Source organism: Hermetia illucens, chromosome 5 (assembly GCF_905115235.1).
Source record: "Hermetia illucens chromosome 5, iHerIll2.2.curated.20191125, whole genome shotgun sequence".
In the NCBI taxonomy this organism is placed as follows: Eukaryota; Metazoa; Arthropoda; class Insecta; order Diptera; family Stratiomyidae; genus Hermetia; species Hermetia illucens.
This window is the reverse complement of record NC_051853.1, coordinates 100,331,997-100,349,204: the sequence shown is the minus strand read 5'-3', so window position 1 is coordinate 100,349,204 and position 17,208 is coordinate 100,331,997. Positions and strand designations below refer to the sequence as shown.

Here is a 17,208-nt window from a genome sequence, read left to right as displayed (position 1 = left end):
ATTAAAGCAGGCTTACACCGGATATAGGTTGTTGCGCCGCCGATGATGATGATAATGGGAACACGACTGGATGTTTATCAGTGGAGCTAGATACCTTGGATATAGCACGATTCATATATATCATCATCATCATCAACGGCGCAACAACCGGTATCCGGTCTAGGCCTGCCTTAATAACTCCAGACATCCCAGTTTGCGCCGAGGTCCACCAATTCGATATCCCTAAAAGCTGTCTGGCGTCCTGGCCTACGCTATCGCTCCATCTTAGGCAGCGTCTGCCGCGTCTTCTTTTTATACCATAAATATTGCCCCTTTCCGGGCTGGATCATCCTCATCCATACGGATTAAGTGACCGGATTTTATCCACAACCGGACGATAATGGTATCGCTAATAGATTTCGTCATTGCGTAGGCGACGGAATCGTCCATCCCCATGTAAGACCAAAAATTCTTCGGATGATTCTTCTCTGGAAAGCGAGCAAGAGTTCGCAATTTTTCTTGCTAAGAACCCAAGTTTCCGAGGAATACATGAGGACTGACAAGATCATAGTCTTGTATAGTATATGCTTTGAGCATATGGTGAGACGTTTCGATTTCATCATCGTAGCTGTTATCGGTTGAGATTTTCGACCCTAGATAGGAGAAATTATCAACGGTCTCAAAGCTGTATTCGCCTATCTTTATCTTTCCGTTTGACCAGTGCGGTTTGATGTTAGTAGTATAAATATGTATGTTCTAATCCACTTTCATATAAAAATCTTGCGGTTTTGAGACGGCATGTATGTTCGAATCCAGTTTCATATGAAAATGTTGTGGTTTGGGGCGGCCGGTTTGGCGCGTGCCGGGGGCGACTTTTAGGGATGCGTAGTTCGTTGGGGGTCGTCCGCGCCGGTTCTTTGAGACTCGGTCCGGGGCGGGGCGGGGCGAGCCGGGGCGGCGTGCGTGTTTGTTGTTGTTGTTGGATGTCATGTGCGTATTGCTTGGGTGATGGGGAATTGCTTATCAGGTTGACATATTTGGGAGTGTGTGAATATTAGACCGCAGGTGAATATGTAGTAAGTTTGAAAATGAGGGTTTTTTTCTAGATTTTAAATGTACTTGGCTGATTTTGTTGTTGTTGTTGAGGTTGCTGATAAGAGGCGATCGTTTAAGTGCCATGTGCTAATTGTTTGGGTGACGGGAAATCGCTTATCAAGTTGATATATATTAGGGACTGTGTGAATATTAAACCGCAGGTGATTATATTGTAAGTTTGAAAGTGATGGTTTTGTAGATTAAAATGTACTCAGGCTGATTTTCTTGTGGTTACAGATAAGAGGTAATCGTTGGAGTACCATGTCCGTATTGCTTGGGGTGATGGAAATCGCTTATCAAATAAATTAAGATAAATAGTTGAGTTACGTTAATTTCTAACGAATTCGCGCAAGTCAATACGGATGAACGAACTAGAAAAAACGGATTGTGTGCTGCCGTCGGTATAAATTGCAATTTGCGTGTTAAGTTACGTGAAGTTATAATAATAATAAAGATAAAAGTGATTTTGCGTGTGTGTGTCTGTCTGTGTTTGTGCTGCCGCGCGTACAAAGTTTTGTAGCCAATAAAAACAAAAAACTGATTGATTGATTGATTGATTGATTGTTATCGGGGGGTTATACAACTTTTTTTTCGTAAAATTTATTAACTATTAACTAAATCTATTAACTATGTATTGTGAATTTTGTAAAATTGAGGTAGGGAGTTCGTCGTGGCAGTTTCATCTGCGAACAAATTCGCACAAGCGAAACGCGACCGAGGCAATTGATGCCAACTTGAAAAGAGTGAAAGGTTGTTTTGGTAACCGGATCGAAACCCTGGTATACGAAAACATGGACGAGGCTCTTTTGAATGCCACAGAGTTTTTAAAGAGGATGGAGGCTCCTTTGATGGAATACCTTCGTAATACGTTAGAGCAGCGCATGGCATTCAAATTTAATATTGATCTTTTCAAGGAGTTTATAAAAATAATAGATGAGGACAATGAAAGTGTTGTGAGCATCAAGTCTTTCAATACCAAGATGCATGCAATATTGAGTGCTAATGAGATAGAGCCCGCGTTTAATAATATGACGGCTCAAATAGTGGAAAAAATGGAAGGATTTCAGGAGAAGGACAGTGGATGGGCTTTATTGAGGTTAACGCATTGCGAATTAAACCTAAATGAGTTCAAACCACTGCGGGGAACGAATTTTATTCCATCCCCAAAGTATATAGCCCAAAAACGTGCATGTGTCAATGTAAGAAATAAAGATATTTATTGCTTCAAGTGGAGCATCATTTCTGCCCTATACCCCGTGAACACTCACTTGGAAAAAACATCATCATATGAAATCGATGATATCACAGATAGTGTAATAGTGCTAAAAAATGGACGAATTATAAACTTTTGGGGGCTTGATTTCCCCCTTAAAGTGAAAGACATTAGTGTGTTCGAGGAGCTGAATCCATCAATCAGCATCAATTTATTTGGGTATGATTCAGAAATTAAAAAGATTGTGGGTCCCTACCACCTGTCGAAGGAGGAAAAGGTGCACCACATCAACTTGCTGCTGCTGCAATTTGGAGAAAAAAACCACTACATTTGGATTAAAGATATATCAAGGTAAGAGAATATAATAGATTAGTCTTTCTTTCAGAGCCTTTCATATATATTTTATTTTCTAGAGATTAGTACGAGAGCAACAAACATCACACTGCTCAAAAATATTTATATGCAACAAATGTCTTCAGCATTTCTATTCAACTGAAAAGCTGAAGAGTCATGAAAACGATTGCAGCAAAATTGTAGCGAAAATGGTGTCCCCGGAGAAATCAACGTTGGAGTATAGACATTTCGAGAGACAAACAGATGTGCCTTTTGTAGTCTATGCAGATTTCGAATGTCTACTTCAAGATATTCAAAGTTGTCAGCCAGATCCAGCATCAGCGTCAACAACAACTCTTCAAGAGCATATACCGTGTGCTTTTGCTTACTATATTAAGTGTTGTTACGATTCTAATTTAATTAATTCGTTAGTATCTGATTTAAAATGGTTCTATATAAATCATATTCAGAAACCCAAATCGTCAAATACTTTGACTTTAGATGAGGAAAAAACGCAAAGAGAAGCAACTCTATGTTGCATTTGTAAGAAAGTGCTGGATAGTGATAGAGTTCGCGAACATTGTCACTTTACCGGAAAGTATAGAGGTCCGGCTCATAGCTCATGCAATCTTTTGTTTCAGATTCCTAAATTCTTCCCAATTCTATTTCATAACTTTTCAGGGTATGATTGTTATTTGTTTGTCAAGGAGCTGGCAAGCATTGATGGAGATATTTCAATAATACCCATTAATAAGGAACTGTACGTGTCGCTTTCCAAAAAAATACCCCTTAATGATTCTGAAACCATTGAATTAAGATTTTTGGATTCGTTCAGATTCATGCATAGCAGTCTTGATGCACTCGTAAACAATCTGGCTCATAAAGATTTGAAAACTGTTTCAGGGGTATATGGAGATAGCGAAAAACTCAGTCTTCTTACGCGAAAGGGTGTGTTTCCTTATGAATATATAAACTCTTGGGATCGACTTAATGAAACTTCTCTACCATCTCGAGAGAAATTTTTCAATAAGATGTCAAACACTGAGTGCAAAGAAGCAGATTATCAACATGCGCTCAATGTTTGGAAGCAATTCAATTGTGGTGTTATGTGGGACTATTTGGAGTTGTATCTGAAAACAGATGTTTTGCTTCTAACAGATGTTTTTGAAAATTTTCGAAATGTTTGTAAAAATATATATGGACTTGATCCTTGTCAATATTATACGACTCCTGGCTTATCATGGGATGCCATGCTTTAAATTACATCCATAAAACTGGAGCTTCTCACAGATATCGAAATGCATCACTTTGTGAAAAGAAGAATTAGGGGGGGTATTACGCAATGTTCGCATCGCCATTCAACTCCAAATAATAAATATATGAAAAACTATAAAGAAGAGGATCCTTCCAAATATTTAATGTATGTAGATGCTAATAATCTATACGGATGGGCAATGCCACAGCCGCTTCCCTATGCTGAATTCAAGTGGGTTGAAAATATAGTTGATTTTGATGTTTTGAATATTGCAGCCGATTCGGATATTGGATACATATTGGAAGTTGATTTGGAGTATCCAATATCAAAACATGATGAGCACAATGATTTGCCATTATGTCCAGAAAATAAAACCCCGCATAATTCGAAAACTAACAAACTGATTGTGGATTTAACAGACAAGCAAAAATATGTTATCCACTATCGGAATCTGCAGCAATGCATTCAAAATGGTTTGAAACTGACTCGCATCTACAGGATTTTACAGTTTAAACAATCCAGTTGGTTGAAGGAATATATCGATTTAAATACCCATTACAGGAAAATGAGTAAAAATCCTTTCGAGAAAAATTTTTTCAAACTTTTGAATAATGCAGTTTATGGCAAAACCATGGAAAACGTTGACAAAAGAAAGGGCGTAAAAATTGTTACCGATTGGGAGAGTCGAGACAGACATTCAGGCGCTCGAGTGCTTATTTCAAAACCCAATTTTCACAGCGCAGCTGTATTTACACCAAACATGGCAGCTATCGAAATGGATAGAGTATTTACTTGCTACGACAAACCAATTTACTTGGGATTTACTGTGCTTGATCTATCCAAACTGAAAATGTATGATTTTCACTATCATTATATGAAACCTAAGTATAATGATAAGCTCATTCTAAATTACATGGATACGGACAGTTTCATTTACACTATCGAAACGGAAGATGTCTACAAAGATATTTTGTCTGATATTGATACACAATTTGATACATCAGAATATGCTATCGATAATATATATAATATTCCTCAGAAAAATGCTAAAGTCTTGGGTTAGATGAAAGATGAAAATAATGGTAAGATAATGACAGAATTTATAGGATTAAGATCTAAAATGTATTCATTTAGCGTGGAAAATGACGGTTTTGTTAAAAAAGCCAAAGGAGTTAAGAAAATAATAATGGATGGTTTAAGTTTAGATGATTATCGTGATTGTCTATTTAGAAAAAAAATATTTAGAGGTAACATGTTTATATTTAGGTCTAAGATGCATAATTTGTATACAGAATGTATTAATAAAATTGCGTTAAACTACTTAGATGATAAGCGATTCATAAGAGAGGACGGGGTTAGAACATATGCTTGGGGACATTTTAATATAAGAATGGATGTAAACTAGAATAAAATGATTCATATGATAATAATAAATGGATGTAGACTAGAAAAAAAAAGTTTTCTTTCTCTCTCTCTTTTTTATGGAATAGGAGCAGCCGAAAGGGTTGGTAATTTCAATCGTTCAGAGCAGTATAAATAGATCTCATGATGGTAAATATACAATTAGTTGGTTTTCGCAAATCGATTGGAATAGAATGGAGTTTTTAAATATACTTCTAGTGTTAGGTTTTGGTGTGCCTTTTCTTTTAGGTAGCCCATTGCCAGTGGTGAATCTTAATACCAACGAAAGTACAAACAATTTAGCGTTTAATCTCGTGCTACCTGATAACAATACAGCGCAAGTGACATTATCTTTTCGACTTATGACTGTTAGTACAGTTTCAGCAGAAATGAACAGATCGTTTCAAAATGATGCCGATGTTCCTATTTCATCATCATCATGGCTGACGTCGACGTCAACAACAACAAGAGAACCGTCTAGAAGATATGTTACAGTCGATGAAGCAATAGAAGGATTTCGGCAAGCTTTGATTAAGAAGGAAATGGAAATAGCTGGAATTATCGAGAGCGAAAATATTTTTTACAGGCACTTTAAATTAGAGTTCGATGATGATAAAATTTTAACAGTTCGATGTACATATGATAGCAACTATTCCATGCGCTCACTGAAAATCGCATGTTACGAATACCATGAGTTCGAAACCGAAAGAATACTCAGTAATGGCGAGGTTGAGTATATAAAACAGGCAGATCCAGACTATAGGAGCAATATAGAATTTCTGGACTTGAAGAAAATGAATCAAACCTATTCTATGAGTATTGCTTGAACCGCGAACCTGTGCACAACGAATTAAAAAAATGACGACGACGACGAATAAAAACAACAACGATGTGGACGACGACCTTCAAAGTTCTATTGAGGAGTTGAAACAATTTTTTTGTATCAACAGATTGCTAATTCTTACGGAGCACTTTAACCAATTTATAAGCAGCTATACGTTTTTGAAACCATACGCTGAAATGTCGCAGAAAGTCAGCCAATTTGGAAAACATTACGTGAGCTGCCCGTGGGCATATGACGATGCAAAATGCGGACCAGACACTTGTGAATGTTATAGTGTTCGTAGGAGAATAAATGAAATGAAAAACCTTGTTCAGTTTTACAAAAGATTAACAAATAAATAAATTTTATTCTTCAATCAAAATTACAGTGTTTCATTGTGAATCTTAATATATCATATCCTTGGTATTTATCCAGGAATTGTGTTTCGTTGAGAACCCTAGCCACTTCACAAACGCTTGGTTACCATTCCTTTTCAATATTTTTTCCACAAGATAAATTGACGGATGCTCAGCTTTCAATAGTTCAGGCTCATAAAAACCACCTTCAATTTTATTTCCTTCGTAATCTTCTAATAGATATGTAACGGGATTGGTAATACAAATTTCGCGAATCTTGAAAATTTCCGTGGTCCAATTGGGTGTGTAGCCCTTTTCAAATGCATGCTTGTATTTACTGATTCGAACATGATCACCCACATTATATTTAAATGGACCCATCACCTTAATGTTGTTGTATACGGTAGACAGGAGTAATTTTTCATTGGAACTATTCACAGCAGACGGAGCCATTTTAATTGTTCGGTGTTTTTTATTATTGTAGGCGTCAACTATATCATCGACTTGATTGATCCACTTGTAGTTTCCATTCATACTAAACTCTTTCCACATCATATTCTTTAGGGTACGATTGAATCGTTCAACAATTGATGCCTTAAGTGGACTATACGTGGAATAATGGTTTATTTGATATTTTACCATAACATTTTTAAAATGTTTATTGTAGAATTCTTTTCCGTCGTCTGTTTGTAGGTTTTTAGGAATGCGTCCTCGTTGGAGAATCTGTTCAATTGCTATAGCAACTTCTTTGCCCGTTTTTGTTTTGATGGAAGCCGTCCACGCAAACTTGGAAAACGTGTCGATGATCGTAAGAAGCAAACGGAACCCCGTATTGTCGCTAACATATGCTCCCATTTCAACTAAATCGGCCTGCCACAAGTCATCCAAACCTTTAATTATGACTCGTCGTCGGTTAAAATTTTTTCGAGCTGACCTATGTAATTCGTTTACTACTTGCCGTTTGCTCATTTTAGAATGAACTGAATTTCGTAATATGATTGATAATTGTATTTGTTGTTTTTAAGGTATGACTTTGATCTGTCATCATCATAGTTTTGTAAGTTCGTCGATTTCAAGTTGAATTTGTCTGTCTATATATTCTTTGAGTTTCTCAATGTTAATATCAACGTAGTTCTTTGTAGAAGCATCAGCATCCTCAACGGGTTCTCCAAGATTCTTGAGTTGTTTGAATTTGATGTTGTAATCACCGCTTTCCGTTTTATTAAATCCCGCACCATGCAAACCTTGTAGACCATCCTTACTAGGTTTTCCTTCCGGACCTCGGGGACCCGAGGGCCCCTGCTGACCTATAGGACCTTGGAGACCTTGAGGACCCGGGGGTCCTTGAAGTCCTTGCAAACCACGCTTTCCTCCTCCAGTATCGTTTGAAAATCGACCAAATTTATCAACACCCATTTAATAAATGATGTGAGCTGCGTACTTATTCTATTATTTGTGATTCTTTCAATTCTTCAATGATTGATATAATTTCATTGTTATGATTATTGTGACCGGCTTGACGCAATGAGTAACCGCAATCGACTTACTAGTTCATTGGGATCATCCCAATATATATAGTCAATTTGTTTGTTAGACGTTTCCATTAAATTAGGGTTTTTGCATTTAATATTAGGGGTTCGTGTTAACCCTTTTCCTTCTTTTCTATTTAACAATTTAGAAATTATTCTTGTATATTTAAAGCTTCGATTTCCATTGATTTGACTGCTACTGTTATAAGAACGCCTGTGGGCATTATAGTGTAGAAGAATACTTTTATAATTCTCTAAATCATCGTCGGAATATATTGTTTCATCTGGATACTTCATAAAAAGCAGTTCATATAAACCCCGACTTCCAATGTAAGATTTTTCATCTACAATTATATGATTATCATCGATTGCGAAATCTGAATTTCCTATTTTCCACTGATTTCCATTATTGTCATCCCTATATACCCCATAAATACTGTCAATTACAGATGGTTGATTTACATAGATATCTAGATATTGCCTAGCAATATCTAAAAAATGATTTTGCTTCAGGTATTCTCCCAGATATTCTTGCCCTTCCGGAGTGGCAACATATTGGCGAACAGCTTTTGTAAAAGACTTAGGAGTTTCAAAAATGTGTTCATTTTCTTCATAGACACGATCTCTCTTTAATTCCTCATCTTTACATTTAATACGAGCTGATGAAGACTCTTCTTTAATCTCTTTTTTTCTAATGTCTTGTTCCTGCAATACTTTAGCTTTTTTAACAAATCCTTTGAGGGGTTCCGTGATGGGCTTAAATGTTTCTTCCAACTGAATCTCTGTTCCGGCTTTGTTAGCTTCCAGCTGTTGATATTTTTTCCTTATTGAATCGGTTGTCTTTACAATATCACTGAGCAACTGTTTGTCAAGCTTTGTTCTTTTCATTGTTTAGGGAAACAGCAACGGATGCAATTGGTCAAATTTCAAAATATATGTTATGTTTTGAAATATTCTTTCAATAGGTTCTAGTTTGATTTTGAACTGATTTTTGCAGCACCTAAATCGATTTGTTCCTTTTTAAGGTTTTGTGTGAAACAAAACCTTATTAGAATCGAGACGGTGTCTGTCTGTCCGTCTGTCCGTCTGTCTGTCTGTCTGTCTGTCTGTCTGTCTGTCTGTCATTCTGTCACAGCCGATTTATTCGGAAACGGCTAGACCGATTGTCACGAAAATTGGTGAGAGTATGTAATCTGGTGTTCCCTTTACATGCAGTAAGTGGCGCCATCTTGTGTTAAGTTTAAGGGGGGGCTCCCCATACATGTGAATGGAGGGTGCGAATTTTTTTTTCACAGAATGTAGCCATGTAGGGTATCAAATGTCTGTCTGTCTGTCTGTCTGTCTGTCTGTCTGCCATTCTGTCACAGCCGATTTATTCGGAAACGGCTAGACCGATTGTCACGAAAATTGGTGAGAGTATGTAATCTGGTGTTCCCTTTACATGCAGTAAGTGGCGCCATCTTGTGTTAAGTTTAAGGGGGGGCTCCCCATACATGTGAATGGAGGGTGCGAATTTTTTTTTCACAGAATGTAGCCATGTAGGGTATCAAATGAAAGGTCTCAATTAGTACTTTTCGAATCTGGTTCAATATTTGATATTAGATGAAACATAGGGGAGTGAGGGTTCAAAATATGACCCACAAAAAGTGTAACAGGTCTCGTTCTCAGAACCTATCCAACCGAAAAATCTGAAAAAAATCACATTGGTGCATCTCTACGAAATCTAGGCCTCAAAATATATCCGGTTCCGATATCTGCAGAAATAAAGTTAATAATAGTATATTTCCACATTTTAGAAATTTACCCGGCACCCCCCTTATGTTCATCCCAGAAGTACAAAATTTGGCATGCGTGTAATGAAGTACATAATGCACAGTTTGGTCAAGTTTGAAGAAAATCCAACTATTATTAACAAAGTTATAGGGGGTGAAACTTTACAATTTTTTGTGAATTTCGTGCATTCTACAACCTGCATGACGGCATCATCACATATCAATTCGACAATACCACAACGAAATGAGTTCTTATGAATTGGGTCCCAGAGAATTATTTTGTTTTAGTTTTATAGTTTTTTGTCAGCCAGACATGTGTGTATGTAGGTATATAATATATGCGTGCTAATGAACTTTGCGGGTAGTGCCTAATTCAAATAGATATAAGAAGTAAATCGGAAATATGGGTACGATCAATTTATAAGTTAATAAAAATATCGGGTTTAATTAAAAAAGAAAACAATTTATTGCTTCATGCCTGTTTGGCATTCTAATTACAACTAACTACAATTTTTGAAATATAAAAGAAATATGATTTTGCCTAATGTGCAATCATGCGATTTCATTGATTGCACCGATGACCCCAATAGTTGCAGACGTCGCTTTTGGATGTGGTGCTGACACAGGTGTGTTTGCGCGTGCAGCATTTCCGTTCGGGTTAACTCGCCCGGCTTTAAATGCGATAGTCCCCAATCGCTAAAAGAATCGTATGTCGTTGAACCTGACCTTGGTAGTTGCTGATCGTGGATCTGATGTTGGAATTGATGTTGGCGGTTCTGGATCGGATTTCGAAGACGACGATGATGTCGGAACCGGTGATGGTAGTTCCGTCGATTGCTTAACCTTTATTTCTGAAACGATATTCTTAGTTTTGAATTTTAAGCATAACTGGAAGGAAATGATGAAAGCGATAAAAACGCCAATTATGGTAAGTGTTGAGTATGTTGTTATTCGATGGATGCTAGTTTCGGTACGCATAAGTTGAATCTCGCTGGTGTTGTTTATGTGGAGATTCTTCATCATTTGTAGTGAGAGTACTTCCTGGTAAGTGTTAACTTCTGGAGATGGTTGTAATATGGCAGGTAGCACATTCATCGTTGTTATATCGCGATTGACAAAGGTCCTTCCATTTACCATTAAGCTCGTGTTATGGATTTTGACTAAATAGGTACCGTTTAGTTTATGGGCTATCTGCTCAGCTTCGATTGTACCAGTAAATTGGTTCAGCAAAATGGTACCGGATGCAATCTCTTCAATGGTTGGTATGTGCGCATTGCTGGTTGTCTTGCATGTGGCTGTAAGGCTTTTCATCAGGTTTGGTATGCAAGAGGTGTTTGAGATATCCAAAATTTCATCCGATTTACAAATGGTTAGGGAATTTACATTTTTACAGTTTTCAATTACGCCAAATACTTGTTCATCATTTTTCAAAATTTTACTAAATTCGATGAAATTGATAATATGTTTTTTCTTTACAGCTTTAATTAATAATGTTTCATAGATAGGCTTAGTCGTCAGAGGAATATTTATAATGTACAGTAAACATGACAAATTTGTTATTATTTTTACTTCCGCGAAATCTAAAGCTTCTTCTATTGTGGAGTACGGTACAAATTCTTTATCTAAAATGTCAGTAGCTAATTTCATTTCTATTTTTGATAAAATAATTGAGTTAACGACGCCTAATTTTGCCCAATGAATTGCTAGGTTTATATTTTTCAATTCTTCTTTAATTATTGACAATCTGAATTTAACATCTAATATCATATCATAATTTGTTTTGTTGCTTTCCTTAAATAATTTCTGAATTTCGTTTGCAATTTGTGTAATATTATTGATTCTTTCAGTGTACATTTGATTGATTAGAACCTGTCTATTATTATTTTCTAACATATTGTTAATTTTTGCTTTTATAGTGACAAAGTCCTCGTGATCTGGATTACCTGCAATCCATTTCCAAGTACTGCCGATAAAATCAAGTGACCTTTTAATTTTTCGTGGTTTTAAATTTCGAATAAATTCCTGAATTTGCTTGAGCTCGTAAGATAAATGAGATGAGAAAGAATAGTGCCTGACTTCTGGGAGATTAAGAACAGGTTCAATATCTGTTACGAAGCGCTCGTATTGATCGATGTTGATAGTGTGGATCAATTTAAAATTTCCGTCTTGTATTTTTGCTCTTCCTGTGTGAAACAAGACGATTTGGGAGTTCGAGAAGTCCAAAATCTCAATTTTGGCGTTTACCAAGTAGGGTAAGATCCTGAAAAGGGAAGACTAGTTACGTATGTGGCTTTTATGTATGATTTTTCCAGATTCAGTTAAAACGGTTGTATTATTGTTTTCTTTAACAATTTCTTGTTTGTATCGTGCTGTCAATTTTGATCCTTTTCTTTTGTTTTGTTTTACGTAGATAGTTTCTCCAGTTTCGTATTGCTTAGTGGGCTGTCTCGTCTTATTGTGGTTTTTTATGTCCGTCTGTTGTTTCTGTCTTAATTTCTCAATATTTGATAGCCGAATTCGTTCTAATTCGTCTGGGTCTATTCTTGGAGTTCGGCCGAAATGTAGCTCAACTGGTTTTTTTCCCGTAGTGGAGTGAATAGTAAGGTTGTATTCGTAAACAGCACGCTGCAAGAGATTTTCGAAGGATCTAGGTGGTCCTTCTTCCTTTAGGCATCGCATAATCTCAGTAAGCGTACTGTGCCAGCGTTCAACTTGGCCATTTATTTCACTTTTATAAGGGGGAGTCTTATAGATTCGGATTTTAAGGTCATCTTCTAATAAGGAGGTTATGGAGGCGGACCTAAGCGCTCCTTCATTGTCGATGACAACGATTTCTGGCACACAGTAAAAGAAAAGTAAGTCTGTAAGGGGTTGTTTAATATCCTCGATGGATTTTGAAGCAATTATTTTAGCCTGGGCAAATTTAGAAAATTTATCGACGGCAGTTAGAACTCTATGTCCCTCAGTGCTAAAGAGATCGATATGAATTGTATGACCTGCGTATGCGGGGATAGGAGTAGCGTTTAGTAAGGGTTTATTAGGGTGTCGGTCGTATTTATTTACTTTACAAGTACAACATCGTTTTACTATGCTTTTTATTTTTGCCGACATTCTCGGAAAATAGAAATGCTCTAATAGCTGTAACCGATTTTCCTCGGCATTGCGGTGCGCTCGTTTATGTACCTGTAGTATTCTCTCTTCTTGCTCGGCCTCGTTAGAGACGTCCTCGACAAATTTCTGCATATAGCGTATTCGGTAGCTACTGAAATGTTCAGGGTAAATTTCTTGGATGCGGCCCATATTCTCTTCGGTAGTTAGAAGACCATTTATGGTGTTAGGATTGAGGTAACGCTTGAAGATACTTATTAATTCATTATTTGAATATTGCGCCTTGATAAATATGTGTCTTGAATAATTTGGAAAAGGGTTTTGTAGCTGGTAGCTGTCTTCATTGCCGAATTTTAAAATAATTTGATTCCTGAATGCATTAATGGGTGACTCGACAGTAGGGATGAGGTTGTGTGACGAGCTCTCATCACTATGTTCTGTAGGGGTAAGGGAATTGATTAGGGTTGATTTAGGAGGCCGCGAAAGCGAGTCTGCGACAACGTTAGCTCTACCCGGCTTGTACTCTAGCTCGTAGTTGTATTCCTCTAGGATGGCTTTCCATCTTTTCATCTTACTGTTAGTGTTCTTATTGCTAAGAGCATAGGTAAGTGGTTGATGGTCAGTGTATATTTTAATCTTTCGAGAACCATAAAGGTAGCTTCGCAATGAGGTCAGTGCCCATATAATGGCAAGCATCTCTTTCTCATTGGTAGCATAGTTTTCTTCGGTGTTTGTTAATGTTCTGGAAAGGAAGACGATGGGTTTTTTATCCTGAGAGAGTACTGCACCAATGGCGTAGTCAGAAGCGTCTGTTGTTAAATGAAATTCCTTTTCAAAATTCGGATGAGTCAGTACTACTTCTTTAGACACAAGACAATTTTTTAGATTATTAAAAGCATTTAAGGCTTTCGAGTCGAGGTGAACGATTTTGTTTTTGGATTGATTTTTGGACACTCGTCCGTCTACCCCTCTTAAAAGAGACGTTAGGGGTTTTGCAATTTTTGCATAATCCTGAATAAAACGTCGATAATATCCTGACATTCCTAAAAATGATCGAAGATCTTTCAATGTTTTAGGTACTGCCATATTCGCAATTGCCTGGACCTTTTGAGGGTTAGTTTTGATACCATCCTTACTTACTACGAATCCTAAGAATTCTATGTCCGTTTTCATAAATTCGCATTTATCCAACTGGATTTTCATGTTGGAGGCTTCTAAGGTTTTCAACACTTTTTCAAGATTACTAAAGTGTTCTTCCTCGTTTCTTCCAAAGATGATAATATCATCAATGTAAACGTAACAGCACACCCCTATGTGCTCTCGGAGAATATCATCGAGGGTTCTCTGAAAAATGGACGGAGCATTCTTCAACCCAAACGGAAAACGGGTAAACTCGAATTTACCGTTGTTAATGGAAAAAGCCGTTTTTGGTATGTCGCGCTCCTTGAGTGGGATTTGGTGGAATCCACTCTTCAGGTCGATTATAGAGAAAAATTGGTTTTTGCCCAAATTCGCTAAAATTTCACTTATTTCGGGAATGGGGTATCTCTCTGGGATAGTAACCGTGTTGAGCTTGCGATAATCTATTACCATTCGATACTTTTTCTCACCGGATGCGTCTTGCTTTTTAGGAACGATCCAAACTGGTGAATTATAAGCGGATTTGGAGGGTCTTATTATTCCATCTTTGAGAAGCTTGTTTACTTCTTTCTCAACTTCTCCTTTCAAGGCCATTGGGTAGGGATATGACCTGGAGTATACAGGGTCGTCGGTCTTCGTACGTATCTCTCCCTTTACTGTGCTAGTATACGTTAACTTTTCGTCGGGTTCTGTGAGTAGTTTCGAGCAATTCTTAAGGATTAACTTTAACCTACTCGATTGCTCCTGGCTTAGATGTGTTGTTCTGATGTTAATGCTGTTAACAGTCTCTGAGATATGCTGTTTCAAAGGAATGTGTAAGTTAGGGTGAAGTGTCATATAGTTTTCGTCTGTGTGAATGATAGCTTTCATTTGTTTAAGGGTGTCGTTACCAATTATACCATCGAATGAAATCAAACTTGGAAGGATAAAAAATTGAATTTTCGTTGCATCAGGGCCAAATAAGTTTACAAATGCATGATGCGTAATTTCGATGCTACCTCCTACGGAGTTAGCGTAGAAAGCTCTGTTGTTTGGTATATGGTTTCGGATGTGTCTAGGCTGTATATAATTTTTGTTAGACCCTGTGTCCACAAGAAATCTGAGACGCTCTCCACTTCGTAGTACATGCTCGAAATATGGGAGTGAAGAGCGTGTTAATCTAAAAAATAGATATCGTCCAGCTGTTCGGATTGGTCGATACTTGGTTCGTCACTAGTGTCCACATAGTCAGTTAGGGTCTGGTCATAATTAAGGTCCTCTTGGTTCATGTCTTGTTCGTATTGTTCCTCTGTAACATCATTGGTTTCATCAGGTTCTGTGTAGTACACTCTTTGTATCTTAGGTGGAGGGTGATGCCTCTGGGAGGCTTGTTGGGGACGTTTTGGTAGCCAACATTGGTTTTGGGGTTTATTGGCATAATTTATGGCGTGAGACCTGATGGATTGGTCAACATCCATAGGTACTGGTCCTCGTGGTGGTCGAGGAGGAGGTAACTTATTTTGGGGAGCCTCATGTTGAGGTTGTTGGTAACCTTGTGAGTAGAATCGTGGTCTCTGTGACACTTGAGGATTATGGACCAATTGTGGATGAAAATCGCGCCTAGGGGCTGGTATTGGTGCCTGTCTAGAAGGAATAGACATCATTCTACGTGGTGGAACAAGAGGTGGAGTATTATGGAGAACCTTCCGTGGATTGGTGCTGGAATTATTCGCGTATTGGGCACGATAATCCATGTTTTGAAGTTTGAAACACAAATGTAAGGCCTGCGGTAGGTCTGCCGGTTCGCGAATGCTAAGCAACCGTGGCAAATCACCTTTTAGTCCTCTGATAAACGTATCAAGTGCTTTTCCGCGGTACGATTGAGTCATGATATTCATCGCGTCCTGACTCATTTCAATCGACCCTAATTTGTTAAGTATAAGAGATAGGTGATTATACACTTCTTGATAGAATTGGGAAACGGTATTCGCACCTTGGACTAAGGTTGTCATCTGGTATTCTAAGGTACCAAGATCTCTTTTATCCGCGTAATGCAGATTTAAACATTTGGAGATTTTAGTCCAATTCAGAGGGGTATTGTACGATTCTAATGCTATATCTGCGTTACCTACAATTTTGTTTCTTATAACCGATAGTATACCGTAATATTTCGGCGTGCCTCTTAGATGGTCATAAATATGAAGGATTCTATCAACGCTCTTTCGCCATGAGCTGAATTCACCTGGTTCCCCAGAAAATGTCCTCAAGCTCTTAACGACGTCAGGGATTCTATCCATTTCGGACAGATTCTCATTATTACTGATATTAACTGGTACGTCTACTTCATCTCCAATGTCAGATGCGGGATTCAATAATGCACTAAACATTTGTCTCCCTTGAGTACGGAGAGTTTCCTCAACTACTCGGGAAATAGTTTGGAGCAGTTCGTAGTTCGGAGCATTATTAGACTCATTATGATTGCCATTAACCGGTGGTTCTAAAGTGGGCAAAGCATCAGCAAGGCCATCGAGATTTAATCGCGGTGGTTGAATCAAATTATGAGGATTCGACATTTTTGAATAACTAAAAGATCACCTTTCCCGATAAATTCAAAAAGATTGCAGATATTCACTATTCACTTCCTGAATTCAATCACTTTTAATTATTTCACTTTTGATTATGTCAATTCAAACGATTCGCTTTTCGAGTATTTTTCTTTTGAATTAAAATGAATTAAATATTTTTGTATATAAAAGACAATTTAGTGACAATAATGCAATAGCTTTAATAAATGAATATAAGGTAAAACAAAACATACAATTCTTAATTGAACCTTTAAAACTTTGAATTTATTCTAATTGAATCTGGTTAGCTTTTTTAGAGAAATCAATTTGGCGTAATTTTACAATAATAATTTGTAATTACTTACATTAAGAACGCTCTTGCTTTCATATCGGATGAAATTTTGTTTTGTTCGAATTTTATGGTGAACTGCTTCGGATCCTTAATCAGCGATTGTCCTTTTTGCCTCCTTTGGTTATTCAAAGGCTACTTGGGGCTAAATCAGGAAAAACACGCGTGCTTCGAAATTTTGGTTAATTCCGGTTTTATCTTTTCCACTCCGAAAACTTTTCATTCGCGTTTACACGAAAACGATTACTTGGTTATCGCGTATCGTTTTAAAATTCGCGGAAACTTTGCGATAATGTAACGAAGTTACTAGAG

The 17,208-nt window shown here is 37.3% G+C and overlaps 2 protein-coding genes across 2 annotated transcripts; one reads left to right on the top strand and one right to left on the bottom strand.

Annotated features, from left to right (window-relative positions):
* Positions 1-1,865: 1,865 nt before the first annotated feature.
* LOC119658182 lies at positions 1,866-3,879 on the top strand. Its single transcript, XM_038065449.1, has 4 exons — positions 1,866-2,531; positions 2,701-3,163; positions 3,302-3,380; positions 3,456-3,879. Exons 1-4 carry the CDS (start codon positions 1,866-1,868, stop codon positions 3,877-3,879), a joined length of 1,632 nt encoding a protein of 543 aa, XP_037921377.1.
* A 3,623-nt stretch (positions 3,880-7,502) lies between these two features.
* On the bottom strand, positions 7,503-7,871 carry LOC119658181 (short-chain collagen C4-like). Its single transcript, XM_038065448.1, has one exon. It carries the CDS (start codon positions 7,869-7,871, stop codon positions 7,503-7,505), a length of 369 nt encoding a protein of 122 aa, XP_037921376.1.
* Between the last annotated feature and the right edge of the window lie 9,337 nt (positions 7,872-17,208).

What these genes read in the sequence shown, in the direction of transcription:
- LOC119658182 (XM_038065449.1), top strand. Translation starts at nt 1,866, where the DNA reads ATGGACGAGGCTCTTTTGAATGCCACAGAGTTTTTAAAGAGGATGGAG. An exon ending in AGCAACTCTATGTTGCATTT is followed by an intron (nt 3,164 to 3,301) that starts GTAAGAAAGTGC and finishes ATAACTTTTCAG; the next exon opens with GGTATGATTGTTATTTGTTT. An exon ending in ATACCCATTAATAAGGAACT is followed by an intron (nt 3,381 to 3,455) that starts GTACGTGTCGCT and finishes GGATTCGTTCAG; the next exon opens with ATTCATGCATAGCAGTCTTG.
- LOC119658181 (XM_038065448.1), bottom strand. Translation starts at nt 7,871, where the DNA reads ATGGGTGTTGATAAATTTGGTCGATTTTCAAACGATACTGGAGGAGGA.